Genomic DNA, 19,204 nt, shown 5'->3' on the forward strand with positions numbered 1-19,204 from the left:
CCCAAAGGCCGGTCCGTCTTCCTCCAGACCGACCTTAGTGTTCTGAGCAGCAGCGGGGACAGCGACAGGGCACGGGGTTAAGCAGACTGTGTGTGCGTCAGAATCAGACCGTTCTGTGTCCGCGCCTGAGCTCGGACACGCCCGGTGCTTGGGCGAACAACTCAGCGTCCTTGAGACTCAGGTTCCCTGTCTGTAAAGCGAGCACAGTGGTCGTAGCTGCCCCGAGGGTTGTGTGAGCATGAAGTGAAATTACCCGTCTCGCTGCCCGGGGTGTGTGCCCAGTGCCCCGCATGCGGGAGCGACTGCCGTGGCAGTGCACAGGCGGGACGGGCACTAGGTGACAGGGTCCAACGCAGAACACAAGTTGATATTTTATCCTGCACTGAAGCAAAGTTGTAAAAAGACCCTTTTCTTCCTCTCCTGCTGGTTTGTTGGAAAGGGGGGCGGGGGGAGGGGCGTCAGGGAGTTTCCAGACACTTCAGGGACTTTCTGAGCAGTCTGGATGTCACTCGGACAGACATTTATATCGAGGATCCTTCTCGACAAGCGAAGAGGCCAGGGCCCCTTTCAGAGGTGCGAGTGCAGAAAAATACCCTCGCAGAATATGACACTAACAAATTAGACTTGGACGTGAGATGTAAAACTAAGATTTATGCATTTAATTAAAACACCTTAGAGGCTCTGCACCTTTGTATGGCTCAGACACACACACACACACACAAAATCCTCACACACAAAACCTCTCGGCGGTGCAGACTCCCCGGGGCTGCTACACAGGCGTCGCTGCGCCACACGGTTGCCCGCCGCCGGCTCGGTGTAAGAAATGTGAGGTCATTAGTGCTGCTCCACGCGGTTCCTCTCCCTTGCTTTACCCCGTCTCCAGCAACCTGCAGCATTTTTTGGATCTTGGCCACTTTTGTCTTTATCACTGAGACCATTTTACAGGCTTCGCAAATAGAAGAGCCATTTCCAGAGCCTTCGTACAATGCAGGCACTAAGGGGACCGTTTCCCTAAAATCTCTTTGTTTCTGGACGGAAGGGCGGCCGTGGGGAACACAGCCGGGGGTCCCCCCGCCCCCCGTTCACACAAAGACATGCGTGAGAACGTGACTGAGAAGGTTAAAGATGCTTCGTTTTGGAGGGGAGCTTGGTTAGAATTTTGAGATTCTTTGAGAACTCACAATTCTCTCATTCCCCCATCTCCCAGGGATTTAGTTTGGATAAAGACCCACCAAGTTCTCCTTCTTTAAAAAGTCACATCCTTTGACTCACAAACCCATGTTGTACAAAAACACAAAACTCAGAAACAAAAGGGCTGTGAGATTCCCTACTGTGAGATTCCGAAGTTCAAGACCAGGCGGGACTAATCTGTGGTGTGAGAAGTCAGGAGTGTTACCGTGTTACCCCTGGGGAGGGGTGAAGGGGGTCGGGGTGGGGGGGTGCGGGGGCAGGCTTCCAGGTCCAAGCGGCGGGTCTGTGTCTGCAGCTGGATGCCGAATTCCTGACCCGTGGAAACAAACCACTGCTCCGGTATTTAAGACGCACTTTCCTCTCAAAGTGTGGACATTTAAAATAACACTCCACTCCGCGGGCATTCAAGTTAGTTGGTTTTGAAACGAGGGCACATGTTACCAATTGTCCGCCGGAGCGCCAGTGGCCGGGCCGGGGCCCGGAGGTGTCCAGGGCTCCGGGGGGCGGGCTGCCTGCCGCGTGTGGTCCGAGGGTGCCAGGCACGCCTCCAGGCTCCGTGTTTGGTTCTGCAGAAGTTTCACAAAACCTGCACACTCTGTTTATTTTGTGTTACCTGGGCTTGTTGAAACAGTATGGGAAACAGCGTTTTAAATTATTCGGATGGAAACCATCGTCTCTCGTGTTTAAACAGACCCTGACTGAATCTCCGAGTCACCCGGAGGAAAATGCCCCATCTGTGGGGAAAGGGTGCAGGAGCCCGCTGCTCTGACGAGGTGGCCTTGAGGGTTCCCTAATCTCGCACTCGGCTTGCTGTCGTTGATGGGGGCTCTCCGACTGCATGGAAAGACGTGGACTTTTGTCTTGTTTCTGCCAGCCCCCCCCCAGTGGTATAATCCTGAGCCAGCACTCCCCCCGCTGTCAACCCCAAAGCCTCAATGTCATCAGTTATAGTCTGGGCAGAGCGGGGAGTCCCCAGCGTGTGGCTGTTTTGTGGGCTCAGTCACAGCACCATGTGCCTCTTGGCCACAGGCACTTGTAGGACAGAGCTGTGTCCCCTTTCTTGATGCTCTGGTGGAAAACTTCAGGCGGGGGGGCCACGGCGACCAGGCCATCCCAGCGTGCTCGCCGTGGGGCGTTGTGCCTGCGTGAACCTTGAAGTCGCTCTGGGCGGCAGCCCGGCCAGAGCGGCCGCCTGTCGTAAACCCGCTGTTTCTTTCTGTCGCTGTTACCTGGTCTGTTTAAGCACTGAAACAGCTGCTCCGTTTCAATAGACAAAGGCTTACAGTATGTCTGAGGCGAGGCATTTACGGCTGGCTTTAAACTTCTTAAACAATTCCATATGGAGACTTGAGTGGCAGAGCACTTAATGTAAACTTTCAAAGGAAACTGCCCACCAAACTCTGAACCTTAGGAAACTTGGCTGAAACATGTTCCCTTTCAGGAGGCGGACCGGCCGTTCCCATTTCAAAGACGACGGGGACAGCCGCCATCCCTCGTTTTCGCAGGGCGACCGGCTTCTGCACCCGGGGCCGAAGCCGCGCAGACACGCCGCAGGGCTGGGCGGACGGCGTCCAGGACAAGGAGTTCCAGGACACGTGTTCCTTTCCTGGGTGCGATTCTTTGGTGAATCCTCTCGCTGGAAGCTCCCTTCCCTTCAAGTCACATCAAAACTCAGTGCTCTCGAGACACAGTGCGGGGCATGCACCATGTTTCCGCCCCTTGTACTCAACGGGGCACTTCTGAAATGAGCACCACGGGCTCAGATGTCGGTACACGACGATGTGGTGAGGGCACGAGTCCATTTAAAACAGGGGATTTACATCTTTATACATACGTCATTACATATATGTACGCTATTATTTAAAAACATATTCATGTACCGGTATGTTTTTACATCAAGAGCAAGAAAACGGATAAAATCAAGCTCCCAGGAAAGCAGGCGCCCTGGATATATAAAAGTGTTTTCTGATTGGTATGAAAAGTTGAAGTTCAAACAAAGGCAACCATAATTTGAGAGGAAGCCAGCATTTTATGATGCCTTGGCTTTTCCTGTATTCCTGTTAGCCTCCGCGTCAAGGTTTGACCAGAAGTCTTATGTGAAGCCTTCGCTGAAGTGCACTTTCCCGTGGTTCTGGTTTTTCTTCTCATGTCAAAAGAGACACAATATTATTTTTTTTACTGTTGTTCAATTATAGTTGTTCCCTTTCCCCCACTGCTGTGCCCTGCCCCGCCCACCCCCTACCTCCTGTGTGCAACTCCACCCCCACCGTTGTCCTTGTCCAGGGGCCCTGTGTATGGGTCCTTGACCTGCCCCTGCCCCTCACGGAGCAGAGCTCTCCCGCCGTGGCTGCTGCCCCGGAGGTGGGCCGGGCTGTCCCGTGCCAGGAGCGAGCTCACCAGGGAGGGGCCCGCCCAGGGCAACCACCCTATGTTCCTTCGTGTGCATGCATGTGTTTTCCTTGAGACAGTGAAAGCGGAATAGATTTGCAGTAGGGTCTCTCTCCTCCTTCCCACTCGCCCGTGTCCAGCTCCTCCTTGAAGCCCCAGACGGGAAGTGCTCTTCCCTGCACTCGTGAGTCAACCCGGTGCAGAGCACAGCGGCGGTGGGGCCGGCGGCGGCCTTAATGGCTCTCGGGTGGAGAGGCAGCGCGAAGATAAATGATACCTAATCAGGGAAATGTTTAAATAAGTGAGGGCCTGCGCGCTCCGCGGCCAAACAACCTGAACTCGTTTAGGCAGAGTGAAGAGGGCAATTTGAAAAACACACAGACTATTTGTTTAGTGCTTTCTAGTTTCCAAAATGGCCCATGGCCACGTCCATTACGTTCTCCGACGATTCTGGGAGGCTCAGGAGCGACTTCGGCTCAGGAGTGACTTCGACTCCAATGACGATGACGGGCAAGATGGTTTGCGTCGGGGCACGGAGCAGACCACGGAGCGAGCTCAGGAGTACGATGCAGAGTTCCCAAACTGTGAACAGGTCACCAACCTGCCGCCGACCGTCAGGGCAGCCCGCTAGCCTCGTCAGAACACGCACGCGATGTGTGTGGAGGCGGGGCTAAGCGCCAGGCGGTTCAGGCGAGTGCATGGGCCTGCTCACAGACAGAGGACAGGGCGGCCAGGGACCACGTGGATTGTCAGGAATATGATTTCGGAAGGAAGCTTGGAATGGGCATAAGGGCTACTTTAGTTCTTCAACAGGCAGCCTCATTAGTTTCTCCCTATCACATTCTCCCCAGTCCTGCCACGCCGATTATCGTCCAGACCAGACCCCTCAGCCAGGTACTTTTTGTGCGACTGGCATTTTGCATCTGGAGGAGATAGATGCCAAGGAGTCTGGCGATTTGTCTCAGATGAGCAGAGTCGGTAGCAAAACTGGGTTCAGGATCCACATTTCTCCTGAATGTTAGCGTGGGGCTGTTTTCAGCGCTCTGCCACCCGAGTTTTACTCGTGACAAGCAGGTGCTCATAACCTACCTTTGGTTTAAAGAAACAGGCATCCTGGGAAGATACGTGGGGATAAAAGAGCGGGTGTCCCACTTTTTTTAAGAGTTGGGAAAGGCTGTTCCACGACGCCCCGTCATAACCTGTCTCACCTCAAAGGTAATTCCTCAAATGACTGGTGATGTTATCTGCACGTGAACGAAGTAGCTACCACAAGAACCGGCCCTGACCACGCAGTGTAAGTATTGCATCGTGACTACTATAAAGATGACCACAAAAAGGGGGAGATTCCCTGCGATGCAGGTCCTCTGATGGCTGGTGTGGCAGGACACTGCTAGAGACCTGTGGCTGCAACATCCTTACTTTAGCCCAGACTGACTTTGTATCCAAGGGGATAGGGCACAAAGCCCTTCCCCAGGTTAAAATGGCAAACCCTCGTTTTAAGCAAGTGAAGACGATCATATTGACATATTGTGCGTACGTGTGTATATAAAAAAGAATGAACATCTTTTGCCTTTAATCTCAACGTCTAGGAGCCAGGGCCACCTGGTTTGATTGCTGGCTTTGCAACTAACTTATATCCTGACCACAGCGATGCTCTGCTTTCTGATAAGCAAGTTCACACCCTCCTGTAGAAAACAGCCAATGGGGAGCACCACAGTCCTGCAGCTGGAAGTTCCGTGTTCCCGTTCCCTGGGTGGCCGCTCACCACTCGCAGTGGGAAACGACGAACCCGGTGGACAGGTATTCCAGCCATCCAGGAACGATCACACGGAGACTGAGGGGAGTGCGAGCAGTCTCCCAGGAAGGAAGGGTTCGGCGTTCTCGGGGGAGGCTTTGTCATCACTTACGTTATTGATCATCAGGTGCATTATCGTTTTGGGAATCAGGTCTCGGATGCATTTGTTGATGATCGACATGTAGGAGTCCACGAGGTTGCGGATGGTCTCCACCTGCCTCTCCAGCTGGGGGTCCATGGAGAAGTTTTCCGCTTGGCCGTTCTCGTCGTTTTCCGCCTAACGGAAAGGAAAGGACACGGTTATTTCGCATCCGCCAAGGAGAAAGAAAGCAACGGGCATTTTCAGGGGACCCCTTTCTGTTTACTGTGTTTGGAGTTACATTACTAGATGGTGACACCCTCAGGGGGCGGCCCTTAATTCTGAGACGAGACCCGAACCACGCGGTTCTTCTCCTTCTTCTTGCAGCCCGTCAGACCCTGGGAATGGCAAGCCTCCTAATTCTGAATGGATGCTGAGATGGATAAGCAGATAAACAGCGCACCTCACAACATCCCCCTGGGGAGCCATCTAATCTCAGGCCATCTGCAAGCTGGCCAAGGAAAGGAATGCAAACACATGTGCAGATGTGAGCCTCTGGGAGGGGCCCCCGGGGATGCTGGAGATTACAAATAACCTTGGTGTTCTGGAACTCCCAGGTCTGCTCCGAGACGGACCAGCATTCGGACCAGCCCAGATTCAAAACTAACCCTCCGAAGCCTGGCCTGGAGCCAGCACGAGAGACAGAGAGGACAATTCATTTTTCCATGCATTTGCTGGAATTTGTTATGCAAATTCACGCTTCTGTCATCACTACCAAAGGCGGGCTCCGTTGCGAAAAACGTGCAATTTTAACTTCCAACTTGTGACTCTTTGAAAAGAGCAGCACTGCATCTATACCGAGAGCACTTGTTTGCGCAACAGGAGAGAAGCATCTGTTTTCTATACGACGGGACTTGAGCTAATTCCTTTTGGCTCATCCACCAGAGGCTGGGCTGGAACGGCATCTTCGTCATTAAATGTTGACCTATTGCCTCGGCATTGAAACCAATTTAGAACAAATGGTCTCCATTTCAAGCCAGGTCGAACCATCTAAGCCCCAGAACATGATACAAATATTGTTAGTGGTCTGGCTCCTTTCTAGCATTTGGAAAGATCTAATTATGAATGCAAAAGAAAGGGGGGGATAATTTATTGCTTCCAATGTGAACATAAAGTATTTCTCCTTGGAAATGTACATACTTTGATCTGCCAGGCTTTCGATCACCCAATCAGTTCTAGGAAAAGCTCTGTGCTAAATGGCTTCAACGGATTTATAAATGACGAGCTTTTCCTTTGAGTCAATATGCATCTGTGAAGGCCACAAAATCAACAAAACAAAGACAGAAATCCGTTCTCATCATTTATGTAGGCTTCTCTTGCTCAGATATAGCCAACACTTTCAGAAAAGACTAAAATAATATGTGCTTATTCTGACACACAACCGTCATTTTCCAGTCCCTGAGAGTACAACCCTGTGCTCCAAGGACACTTCAAGGGCATTTCGGAGGCATCTTACTGTTGTTACCACAGCAAGGTCAAGGATCAGAGGTTTCAAAAGTGACGGTTGTTCTGCTTTATCGCTTCTTGTCAAATGGTCTTAGGTCACTGAAAACAGTGGACCACGTCTCAGGCAGCTCTTCAGTTCTTAACTTGTGACACAAGCCCCAGCGGGTCTGGGACCCATGGATCCCACGCTGAGACTGTAAAGTGGTGAAGCAACAGAGGGAAGCTCCAACGTGGCCTTGAGGAAAACCACCCATGTGTCCAGACGTCTTTCTGGCGGTGGAGGAAGGGGGTGCCAGGAACCACTGCAAGGGTGCCCCACACTGACCCAAATCCTGAGATGTGCTTTTGAGGGGACTGTGTGTGAAAAGGAAAACCTGAGGTTCACGCGCAGGCTCTGTCGAGTACTGGTTGGGCGGCCCCACTTCAGTCACTCAATGTAGCCGAGACTCAGCCTCCCTGTCTTTACAATGGGGATACGCTTCCTGGGAAAACTCCTGGAAGCTAAGTAACGCGTATGATAACGCCTGTGAAATCCTAGCCAAAGGCATTGTGGGTACTCGATAAATAGATAGGAATTTCTGAATACTCATTCCTGAATAACAGGGAGCTGCTGGACTCTCAACACATGTTTTAAAAATTAAAGGGGAAAAAGGTGAGCATGAAACATGGACAATTCAAGAGATAGCAAGATGGCAAACTATATTTTTTGTATTTGTGTCCTGCCAGCTGGTCCCCTTGGGATCCCCTGCTCCCACCTACAAAGACTCTGCATCTTTCAAGGCCCCGCCCCCAGCCAGCCTCCCGGCGCTCACAGACCCCCCCAGCACCCCCCACCCTGCACTTCACCTGTGCCTCGTGCTTGCTTGTATTGCTTACTCTCCAGCCTAGTTTTAGGCTCGCCCCACTTTAGTCTCTGGGGGCCGGTTTATCTCCCCCTTCTCAGCACAGACCTGGACACACAGGAGGGGGAGGAGCAGCAGGAGGAGTTGGGTCCACCAGGGGATCTGCCTGAGCCCAGGACGCCGTCCAGCGCCCCCCGGGCTCTCCTGGCGCGTCTGCTTGTCCACGTGTTGGGGGGCCGGGAGACCAGACAAACTCCCGGTTGATGAGTTAGGATCCCCGGCGATGTGGTCATGGTAAGGGTGACAAAAACGGCGAGGAAATTGTGTGCGTCCATGAGAACAGAGGCCCCACGGCTTTGTGAGGACAGCATCTTGTATACAAAGCAACAGAGATGTCTGTAATGGAAACCACGCTGTTCTTCTCTCATCTGAAACATTTTCCCGCTGTATACATAACAGTAGGGGGTGAGGGCATTTCAGCATTGGCACACTCCGTGCCTCTGAAACATTGACTTCGCTCTAGGTGCGGGGCTACACACTTTGCACAGAAGACCCACACCACATCCCGGGGAGGCCGGTACTGTTTGGCACACCTGTCGAAGAGCATGCTGGGGCTGTGTGAGCCAATTCATTCAATAAACGTGGGATGAATGCAACATTAAACCAATGACTATTGGTTTAACAGTCATTGATATGAAAAAAAAAAGGTATGAAAAAATAGAAGTATTATGAAACGCTGCAACATCTATTACTATAGCAAGTCAGTTTCACAGATAAAATAATAAATGTAAAAATGAGTTTCTAGGAAAAAGATGTCTCACTGAAGCACTGACATGTGTAAAAAAATAAGTGATGCGGCCAGAAGAGAAAAGCTGAATAAGGAGCATTCACTCAAAGAACCTCCAGGAATATGGAACATCAGGGAAATTACATCAGCACCTACGTTTTCATAGAGGTACACTGAATTTCTCCATTTCACACTATTCTTAGCATTCAGCCTCACTTTAACTTTTGCACATCAAACTATGCAAAAGACCCTTACTTTCACTTTTTGAAACCAGATGCAATTAAGCAAAGTGAATGGAGAACACTGAACAGTTTAACTCTCCACACACACACACACACACACACACACACACAGCGCTCCAGAATAACCAATGAACCCGTTTGGAATTCTCTTTGGCTTTTGGAAATACTAGCAGCCATGTGGTCACATGCTAATCTTAACTCTTCTGATAACAGCATGGACATGATGGGAATCACAGAATTCAGAATGCGATTTTTTTCCCCTGATTTTAGGAAGAAAGGAGGAATCCGTGCCCCTTCTAACATGTCTAAGATGAATGGGGAAAATGTACATAGATGGAATTTTTCTTTCAACTGAGTGATTGCAGAGCGCGGACACCCCCTTTTCCTTAACCCCAGCTCTCACTGAATTCTCCTGTGTGCTCTTTTCTGAGTTGTACACTGTGTATGACTACGCTTCTTCTTTGTTTAAATTATAGGGTTGCAATGGGATTCTTTGCCGTCTAAGCACTGAGTGGCAGCTGGTTAGCATTATCCTCATCAAGGGAATGGAAAATAAAAATAGTAATTTGTCTCTGATCTTTGAGGCAAAAAAGAATGGTCTGCAAACATTTAACCTTTTATGAGCTGGTTCACTGAGGCTGTTTACAAAACGTGAATAATATTGTGAAAACCAGCTTTCTTCTGAAAAAAAAAATACAATGGGTAGGCCTTCCTACTGCATTGGGAGAAACCTAATGCAATTTAAACAATCAAAAAATAACAACTCAGCCCCATAAATGTGAAACTGTTTATAGAAATTGATAGCCTAACTCTCCCATGAAACTATTTGCACAGCATTAGAAAGCAAGCTGTCTTGCAGAATTTTAATTTATAAGCTTTCTCCTAAAGACTTAATACTTTAAGAAGTGAGGGAACAAAATAGCCCAATTAGGAACAGCTCCCACCAAATGTGGAGGCACCCACCACAGAAGCTCTAGGCTGACCAGGGTGTCTGTTTTCCATGTGCTTTGTTTGGGTCACTTTCCTTCAGTCTCTTTTTTTTTTTTTTTTTTAAAAAAAATCCATCTTTTTTTTTTTTTTAGATTTTATTTATTTATTTTTAGGGAGGGAAGGGAGGGAGAGAGAGAGAGAGAGAGAGAGAGAGACATCAATGTGTGGTTGCTGGGGGTTATGGCCTGCAACCCAGGCATGTACCCTGGCTGGGAATCGAACCTGGGACACTTTGGTTCCCAGCCCGCGCTCAATCCACTGAGCTATGCCAGCCAGGGCTCTTCAGTCTCTTTTTTAATGATGCCACAGGCTTCTTTGAGGATCATTGGAGCCATGTAAAAAGCGTGGTGACTGGCAGTCTTTAAAAGTGGAAGAGGAGAAATCCGAGGTTCCCTGGCACGAATGTGTACATCGACATCCTTGCGAGCTAAGGGGGGTTCGCGGAGCCTCTTCTCACCCATGGGCAGGCTTGGACGATCACTCCAGACAAAGTGATTTTTGAAGAGAGCCTGCGCTTGCCCCCCGCTGAGCATCTTATTATTGTCCTGCCATTTCCCACTACCTCAGACGGAGAGTGAAAATATTCATTATGAAGACACTGTTGCCATGGCGATGCACGTTGGCACTTCCCAGCCTCACATTACAGAGAATGTTTTCACTGAACAGTTTTCTCCACTCCCACCGCTGATGTCAGGGGCTAGAAAGGCAGGAATTGCACTTGTAAATCACCATGGGAGAAGCACATTCTGGAAAGACTCCAAGGGTATCTAGGCTGTAGTCTGGAGCTCTGTGGCAGGTATTTCATGCACTGAGACAGTATTGTTTGTTACACATTTTTATTTATTTATTTTTAGAGAGAGGGAAGGGAAGGCGAAAGAGAGGAAGGGAAACATCAATGTGTGGTTGCCTCTCGCATGCCCCCTACTGAGGACGTGGCCTGCAACCCAGACATGTGCCCTGACTGGGAATTGAACTGGTGACCCTTTGGTTTGCAGGCTGGCGCTCAATCCACTGAGCCACACCAGCCAGGGCAAGACAGTAAGTACTGATTTAGAGTCTCAGGGGACTGTGAGAGGTGCACAGGAAGTCTCGGAACGCAGGCCTGGCTGGGAGCTTATCTTTGGCAGGGGGCACCGTGGTGAGCTCGGGCATGGCGGGCTTCCAGGGGGATCTTCATGGATAGTAACCCTGGAGATGCGCCTCAGGGGTTGGTGACATCTCAAAGCCTGAGATGGAGAGAACAGGCTCATTATTTTGTCCCCAGTGTCCTCTGTATAGGGGAAGATCTATGAACATTGTGGAACAAATGAAGGAAAACCCAACCCGGGCTGTTTCCTGAGGGGTTGGGTTTCTATTTCAGAAGCAACCTGACAGGCGGAGCTCCAGACACCCGGGGTGTTGCTATCAGCACGAGCTCTTGAATTCCTAGGAGGCGGTTCTCCCCGTAGAGCCTCTATTGTGCTGGGCACCAAGACTACTTGGTTAATAGGGTAAATCACTGCTTGCGTCCAGACTGTCTTTCAGCGGACACATAGATCTTGAAGACTACCTGCAGAGGTCTGCGGGTATGAGCTGAGATGGTTGACAAGATGCAGGGAAGCAAAGCGGCCTCTGGGTGCAGGTCCAACCTGCGGGAAGCATCCCTCGTGCAGGAGAAAGCCCCGAGCCTCCTCTGGCCCGGGTCACCCCTCGGCAGCCCCTGAGCCAGCAGGCAGGGTCCAGCGTTGTCTGCTTATGTCACTTTCATTTTTGTATTCTTCCTTGACTCTGTTCTTTACCTGTCATTACCTTTTATTCTTCCTATAGCTTTTAGTCTCTTTTCATATCCAAAGAGCATCATAACACACACTACAGAACTATGTAAGATTCACGTGAAATTAGCCATTTAGAAAAAAAAAGCCCTCAGGATTTTAAAGGTACCGACTTGATTAAAAAGAACAACAATGCACATTTCTTAATTCTGATGTAGCTCTAGTTTTGTTTTGTTTTTTTAAACTGTCATTCAGCCCAGCAGCTGCCAACAGAAAACATCTCTGGTGGTGCCAGTGGGTGTCTAAGCCTGTAATAAGGAAGTCAGGCGATGACAGCAAGGACTACGGGGGACTTGGAGGAATAAGGGGCAGGGGAGACTCCCTCCTGCAGCTGACAGTCGTTGCATTTGCATTTAAGCTGCATTAAAACATGTGCTTTTATCTGCAACTGTGACAAAATAAAAGTGTGAGTATGAGGACTCTTAGAGAAATCTGAAAACCTACATACTCTGCCCTGGGGGCCTCCTAGAATTTACAGGAATCCAATCTAGCTTTTAACCTGTTGAAAGGCCTGCACCGCTCTATATAACAGATAAATTTGTGAACATAAAAGGTTTATATATCAGATATTTTAAACACATTATTGAATGTTGCTATTTAAACAATCTTACTGTGAATTCCTCTAAATTGAATGTTGCTATTTAAATGATCTTACTGTGAATTCTTCTAAAGTTTATTTTATTGTTGCTCAGTTACAGTTGTCCCAATTCCCCCTGCCCCGCGCCCCCTGCCTTGCTCTCCCCTGCCCTGCCCACCCGACTCCCTCAGTCAGTCCCCACCCTGCTGTCCATGTCCATGGGTCCTTTATCCATGTTCCTTGACGAGATGATTCCCCTTCTTCCTCCCGTTTTTCTTCTCCCCCCTCCCTTCTGGCTGCTGTCAGTTTGTTCCTTATTTCCATGTCTTTGGTTCTATTTTGCTTGTTTGTTTGTTTTGCTGATTAGGCTCCACTTATAGGTGAGATCATATGGTATTTGTCCCTCACCGCCTGGCTTATTTCACTCAGCATAATGCTCTCCAGCTCCATCCATGCTGTCGCAAAGGGTAGGAGCTCCTTCCTTCTTTCTGCTGCATAGAATCCCATTGTGTAAATGTACCACAGTTTTTTGATCCATTCATTCACTGATGGGCATTTAGGCTGTTTCCAGCACTTAGCTATTGTAAATAGCACCGCCATGAACAGAGGGGTGCATAGGTCCTTTTGAATTGGTGTTTCAGGATTCTTAAGGTGTAATCCCAGCAGTAGGATCACTGGATCAAAAGGCAGTTCCACCTCTAGTTTTCTGGGGAAATTCCGTACTGCTTTCCACAGTGGCTGCGCAGCCTGCCTTCCCACCAACGCTGCAGGAGGGCTCCCTTTTCTCCACAACCTCACCAGCACTTGCTGTTTGTTGATTTGTTAAAGATGGCCATTCTGACCGGTGTGAAATGGTATCTCATTGTGGTTTCAATCTGCATCTCTCTGATGGCTGGTGATGCTGAGCATCCTTTCATATGTCTCTGGGCCCTCGGTACGTACTCCTTGGAGAAGTGTCTGTTCAGGTCCTTTGCCCATTTTTTAATTGGATTGTGTGTCTTCCAAGTGTTGAGTTGTATGAGTTCTTTGTATATTTTGCAGATAAAATTATAGATATTTTTGGAAAATTTCAAACTTTATATACTGAGTGTGCTTCCCATAAAATAACAGTTCATAAACAGAATAATTTAAATGGTTTCTTTAAAAATAATCACTTCTCTTACCATCATTTTTTATTTCAGATAATATAAGTAATTTTGAAAGAGCCAAAATAATTTTTCAAATATCTACTATTGGGGAAGATATATGTATTTGTTTAAAATTTAATGTTGTTAGAAAGAAACCCTTTCCCTAAAAAGTGACTGAAATTAGAACCAAGTGATACAAATTTATTCTTTGATAAAAAAAAATCACAGCTTTTCTTCAGAATGGCAAAACAGGAATTAGAATATTTCCAAAGAGAAAAATACCCAGAAAATGGGAACAGCTAAAATAAGGGCAGGCATGAAAACAATCTGTGATGGTCGATTTTTATGTGTCGACTTGGCTATATCCAGGTACCTGGTGCAAACATTATTTTGGGTGTTTCTGTGAGAGTAATTTTGGATGACATTAACATGTGCATTGGTGGCCACAGAGCAACAGACTGTTGGCCACCATGCGGTGGGCCGTACCCAATCAGTGGAAGGCCTGACTAGCCCAACAAGCCTGACCTTCCGCAGCAAGAGAGAACGCTCAAGCAGACTGCCTTCAGGCTTCTTCTGAAACATCAGCTCTGCGTGATTCTACAGCAAACTGCCTTTGCACTTGAACTAGATCACTGACTCTCTCAGTTTCTAGCCTGCCAGCCCATGCTTCAGATTTTGGAATTTCCAGCTTCGATAATTATGTGAGCCAATTCTCTCTCTCTGTCTGTCTCTTTGTCTCTCTCTCTCATACACCCCCCATTGGTTCTTTCCCTGGAGAGCCCTGCCTAATACAGTCTCACTGTGGATTATAAAACATTGTTATAATCTATGGGGGTCATGTTACATTGCTCAGTGGAGGTTAAAGGTGCTGTGAGAATTCAGAGAAGCAGAAGATCAGGGAGAAAACTCTGGTGGGCAGTCACGCTGGCCCCATGCTAGTGAGTGACCTTGACTTCACCGCATTCTCTAAGGGAAAGGGCGAGGAATCAGAAACAACCCCACCCCCAACGCTCTCTGCTCTCCCCCCAGGTCTTGCCACCCCCTCCTCTGTGGGTGGAGCTGAGACTAATGGCCAGGCTCACCAGAGTAATCTGCGCTTTAGCAATCCTACTTCTATTATCTCCTAAAATGTATAACGGCAGGGGGCTTATAAATTATCACCTCCATCATACTATTTGTTTGGCAGATATTCTTCAAGTTCACCCATTTTATGTCTATGCCATAAAAAGCCTGGGTTTTATTACAAACATTGAAAGATGGACACAGATATGGAAGAAAAATAATAAATATCATAAAGCAAACTCTGTCCACTGTTTTGTTTTCCAAAAATATTTACATGGATGAGTCCACACGCCTTATAGGAAAGCTAACGAGGTCCTAGAGAAAGCAGGTGCAATGACATGCAAGGGTTATGGAAGCGGCATGGGAGGTCACGATGGGGAAACCGCGTAACAAAATAGCAGCGGAGGAGCGCGCTGGCTTGAGCCTACTTCTCCCTTATACTGTGAAGGAGATAACCCTTAGAAGCCAATGCAGACGCAATGTCACTTGCTTCACAGGCAAAGGCTTCTTAGTTAAAACCAAAGGGCGGCAATGCATTCAGAAGCAACAGTGGTGAAACTCTGTGGGTAGAGTCATTACTTCACTTAAGATGGTTGGGAAAAAAAAAAGATGAAGAGCCTTTAAAGCAGCAGCTCTGGTGACATGATTTCAACTCCCCCGAGACCCACTGAACGCCAGCCGACCCAGCTCTCATCAGGAATCAGCTGCCGAGTCCGCCGAAGGTCTCACGGCCACCGCTGGCCACCCGTGCCCATGAGTGGGTGAGGCCCCCTTGCTCAGACACTGCAGCCGGACCAGATGGACCGGGTGAAGAAGCTGCTTTAGGAAATTTGGGTTAATTTCTGTTAATGGGAGAGATGCAAAGTCAGATCAGAGGAGAGTTGCCGGGTCGAGCTGTTACGAATCTCGTTTCCAAGGTGCAAAGCTCGAACGTTTCCCGAGACAGGGCTGGGCCACCCCTGCCTGAGGCGCCCACCGGGCAGGACGCCCTGGGCCCGCAGATGGAAAGCTGCTCCCGGAGCAGCCCCAGACGGAACCCCTGCCTTTGTGAACACTCGCCCCCGGTCGAGGAGTAAAAGGCAATGGAAAGGGGCTCCTCTTGGCTCTGTCAAACTTTAGGCAAAAAATAGAAACTCACAAAGATGACAAGGATAAGCTACGCCGAAGGGGCCGAAACTGCTGCTACCGAAAACGAGGTGGACCGGGCAAGGCTCCACGTGGCAGAAGCAATAACCACGGAGTCTCTTTTGATACGTTCCCGCTTCACAATAGGGAGGGTGTGCTATAGAGAACAAAGCTTTCTTCGCTTCGCCTTAATCCTGATGTTCGCTTCGGTGATGAGATTGTGTCTACTTCTCAACAAAGCGGCGAAAAACTAAGGGCAGCGGGACTGTTGAAAGACTGGCAACTCATGGCTGCATTTATAGCAACAACGAAAATTATTCTAAGATAAATTTAATGAGCAGGTGCAATTATTGTTAGGAAAACCTTCTGGGCCCCTCAAACATCCGTGCACATGAGGCTGCCCCGGGGCGCCGTGAATACAGTTTGTAAGTGACCGGAGGAGTCGGAGAGCAGGCTGATGCGGTGGCTGAGAAACCCTCTGCCCTCGGGCTGTTCTTAGAGCCGCTGAGGAGTGGAAGCAGGCTACAGCCGCTAACAGACACTGATGGGTTTCGCATTCCACATAATGATTTTTATGACCAGATCAAGATGTGTCTCTACAGAAACAGGATAACTCAAGACAGAGATGCGACTAGAGCTAAGAAAACGCATTCTGCATGTATTCGAAATCTCTCCCAAAGCGCTCTTTTTTTTTAACCGTGGCTTCGAAATTCTTTGAAGTATCGTTACTAGGAAGTACCCGTGATGTTCCCCCTGCCACTGGTTAGGTCTACTCACTCCACATAGACGCTTTTAAATCAAAATAGATGTAATGATTTCTGAATTAAAGTGAAACACCTCTTTCAGATTCTCATCCCAAAATCGTGGACCGCATGGGTGGCAAATGCATCCAAAAGAGACGCAACATCACCCAGCTCATTCAACCCGATTTCTGGTCACGGGCTGCAGTCACTTTATGAATACACTGGGAAGGGCACAGCAGTTTTTGGGGGGCTCAACACTGAGCACCTGGGCTCGAGGTAGCATGGAAGGATAGCTCCCCATGGTATCAAGGCAGCATGTGTTCTTAAAATTAGAAATGTGTTGACATAGATGACACATGATGGATGGTACCGTAATTCCTTATGACTTCCACAGAACTCGAGTGTGATTTAATTGTATTTTCCATACTACTGTCAATCACATCTTCTCCCAGGTCTATAGGAGAAATTCCCAAATAGAAGAAACTACGAGGAAAATCCCTGGATTGAACACCCATTTGCAGCATTCCTCAAAATAGGAGTTAAAGACACCCACCCGACACAGTGGCTTACCCCAAGTGCCCAACCCACTTCAGTGTGAGGGACCTAGAACGGCAATTAAGAGTATAAACTATGGAATCAGAGGGCCTCTGTTTATCTTGGCTCTGGCAGTAATTGACTTCATGACTTTGGTGAAATTCAAGTCCCTCAGCCTCTCTGGGTCCTGATCTTTGTGTCGTCAGAGGGGGCGACATTGGCACCTTATACATCTAGTGGGGCAAATGAGATGACCAGAGGTGACACTGAGCCCCTGCTTCCCCCAGGGCAAGTGCCCCATCCAAGTTAACTGTTCTCATTACCGGACCTGAATGACGTACGGAGTTACGTGACACCTGAGTTTACACAATGGGAGACAAGGGTGCTGTGCCGCTTCCTCGGCTTCACCTCCCAGTTCTCCCAAAGAAAGAGGGGGCGTGCCAGCCTAGAAGGGAAGTGAGGGGCTGACGTGGAGGAAGATGACACTCTGACGAGGTGCCAGGTGAGTCACCAAAGAGGCAAGGAAGGGGAACCAAGGGTTTGTTGAGTGCCGGGCACCGAGAATATGCCAGGGGCCAGCTTTCGGCACCAAGGGCTCTGTCACCGGGAGTGGGTGGCTGGAAGGACGGAGACGCAGACCGAGCGAAGCCCCGGCGGTGCTGGCCGGCGCTGGGAGCTTCACCACAATCAGCAGGGGACACTGAATGTGGGAGGGTGGGGCGGTGCAGACCGATGCCCCCGACAACCCCGAGCAGGTGGGCAGGCTGTTCCGGGCGAGAAGGACACCTGCGACCACCGAGCAGGCCACACGCTCGCCGGGCGTGGCCTAAAAAGCAGAAGTACACAAGAGTATAAAACGAGGGCAGGCTGGCTGAAGGAAGCAGGGCAGAAAGCTGAGAACAGGCGGCGACGATCGTGATGATGGTGAAGAATACGGGTGCCCGGCCCCAGCCACAGGGTCTGTGACTGACTTCGCCTGGGCTGAGGCTGGAGCAGCTGCCATTTTTAGCGTCCTAGGTTGACCTGAAGGGGCCAGGGGACCATAGGTTCTGCTGAGGATGGAGCGCAGGGTGCAGCGACAACACTATTTAGGGTCCTGGGCCAGCCAAATCCCAGGAAGGGGAAGGGCCTGACTTTACATAAAAGAAAGTATCTATGTTTTAAGATCCAAATGTGACCTCAGCCAGTTTCCACTGGACAGACGTCACCACTCCCTAACTGACAGTCATAATTGGCACTGTGGTAGGCGGACGGTTGGAACGCACAGTGCAAGTTACAAAGCTTCCTTCTGGTCTTCGATTCAAAGAGTTGCCTATGCCAGCAGAGGCCTGAAGGGTCTCCCGGGTGTGAGGGGGGCTGAGGACTTGGGCCATCGCCGAGGGGACCCAGGACAGTCAGGAAATCCCGTCATGGGCAGATCCCAGGTCCGCCCGCTGGACACATCTCAAGAGACCGCCCACGGGAGGGTTTGGAGCAACTGTCTGACTTCGATTGTAAAAATTCGGCGTAGCCCTGGTTTTCTGAGGAGCCATGCATGCATCCCATTCATAAATTGGGCCGAGAGGTTTTTGAAATCATTTCCATTTCCTGCAGTCCCACCTTTGGGGACTAATGAGTTCCCTGAGTTTATAACCTGCTCTGTGAAGTAGATTTCCTTCCATTTGCCCTAAACGTACTTCGCTGTGTGTTAAAGAGTGCGCTCCTTGTCCTAAAAAGCAAGAGCAAACAAGATTATAAAATGAGGACAGCCTGGCCGAGGAAAGCAGGGCAGAAAAAGCGCTAGGTGTTACAAGAACCGCAGACTACCTTAAGTCCGCGCAGCGCGGTTTTAAGAGGCAAACGGGGCTGGAATGCTTGACCGTGACCCAGAGCACAATGGCTCCATTGTTCTGGGTGCCGCAGACCCTTCCAGGCGCCCTGCATCCTGTGTGGGGCTCCTCCGCTCGCCCGCCCGCCCGCCCGGGAGGGGGAACTCAAATGTAGGAGCCGGTATCAGTAAAACAGATGAAAACACGGGAAGGGGGGGCCAGAAGAAAAACGAGACAAGTTTGGATTTTTTTCCAGTGGGAGAAAAGAGAATCATTCTATAGAAAGACACCTCGGAGACCAGGTCGAAGATGGGAAAGAGCTGTCCTGCACTGGGATTAAAACATAAGGAGGAACCAGTGTGTAAGAAAAAAACTCCCTGAGACCGGCAATTATAGATAAGACTGAGAAACTACACTGTTGTTGTTGTTGTTTTTTTTGAAAGCTCGTATTTCCAAAAGGACCTGGGATTCCTCTTGCCTCCATACCTGCCTCGAATGGCACAAATACAGCGGGGTGAGTTATGTGCTCAGAGGGACGTGGTAAAGGTCCAGGGCAGCTGAGAACAGAAGCGTGCTAGGAAAGAGGGCAACTCTGTG

The 19,204-nt window shown here is 49.4% G+C and overlaps 1 protein-coding gene across 6 annotated transcripts in view; it reads right to left on the reverse strand.

Moving 5' to 3' along the window:
* The window catches only part of DNM3 (dynamin 3), a 369,351-nt gene that overhangs the window by 26,949 nt on the left and 323,198 nt on the right, over positions 1–19,204 (reverse strand). For all 6 annotated transcript variants that reach the window (XM_028530855.2, XM_028530853.2, XM_028530854.2 and 3 more), the window contains one exon: positions 5,487–5,651. In XM_028530855.2, coding sequence (XP_028386656.1) covers positions 5,487–5,651 — 165 coding nt within the window. The remainder of the gene's footprint in view (positions 1–5,486; positions 5,652–19,204) is intronic.

The sequence above is a fragment of the Phyllostomus discolor genome, chromosome 14 (genome assembly GCF_004126475.2).
Source record: "Phyllostomus discolor isolate MPI-MPIP mPhyDis1 chromosome 14, mPhyDis1.pri.v3, whole genome shotgun sequence".
In the NCBI taxonomy this organism is placed as follows: domain Eukaryota; kingdom Metazoa; phylum Chordata; class Mammalia; order Chiroptera; family Phyllostomidae; genus Phyllostomus; species Phyllostomus discolor.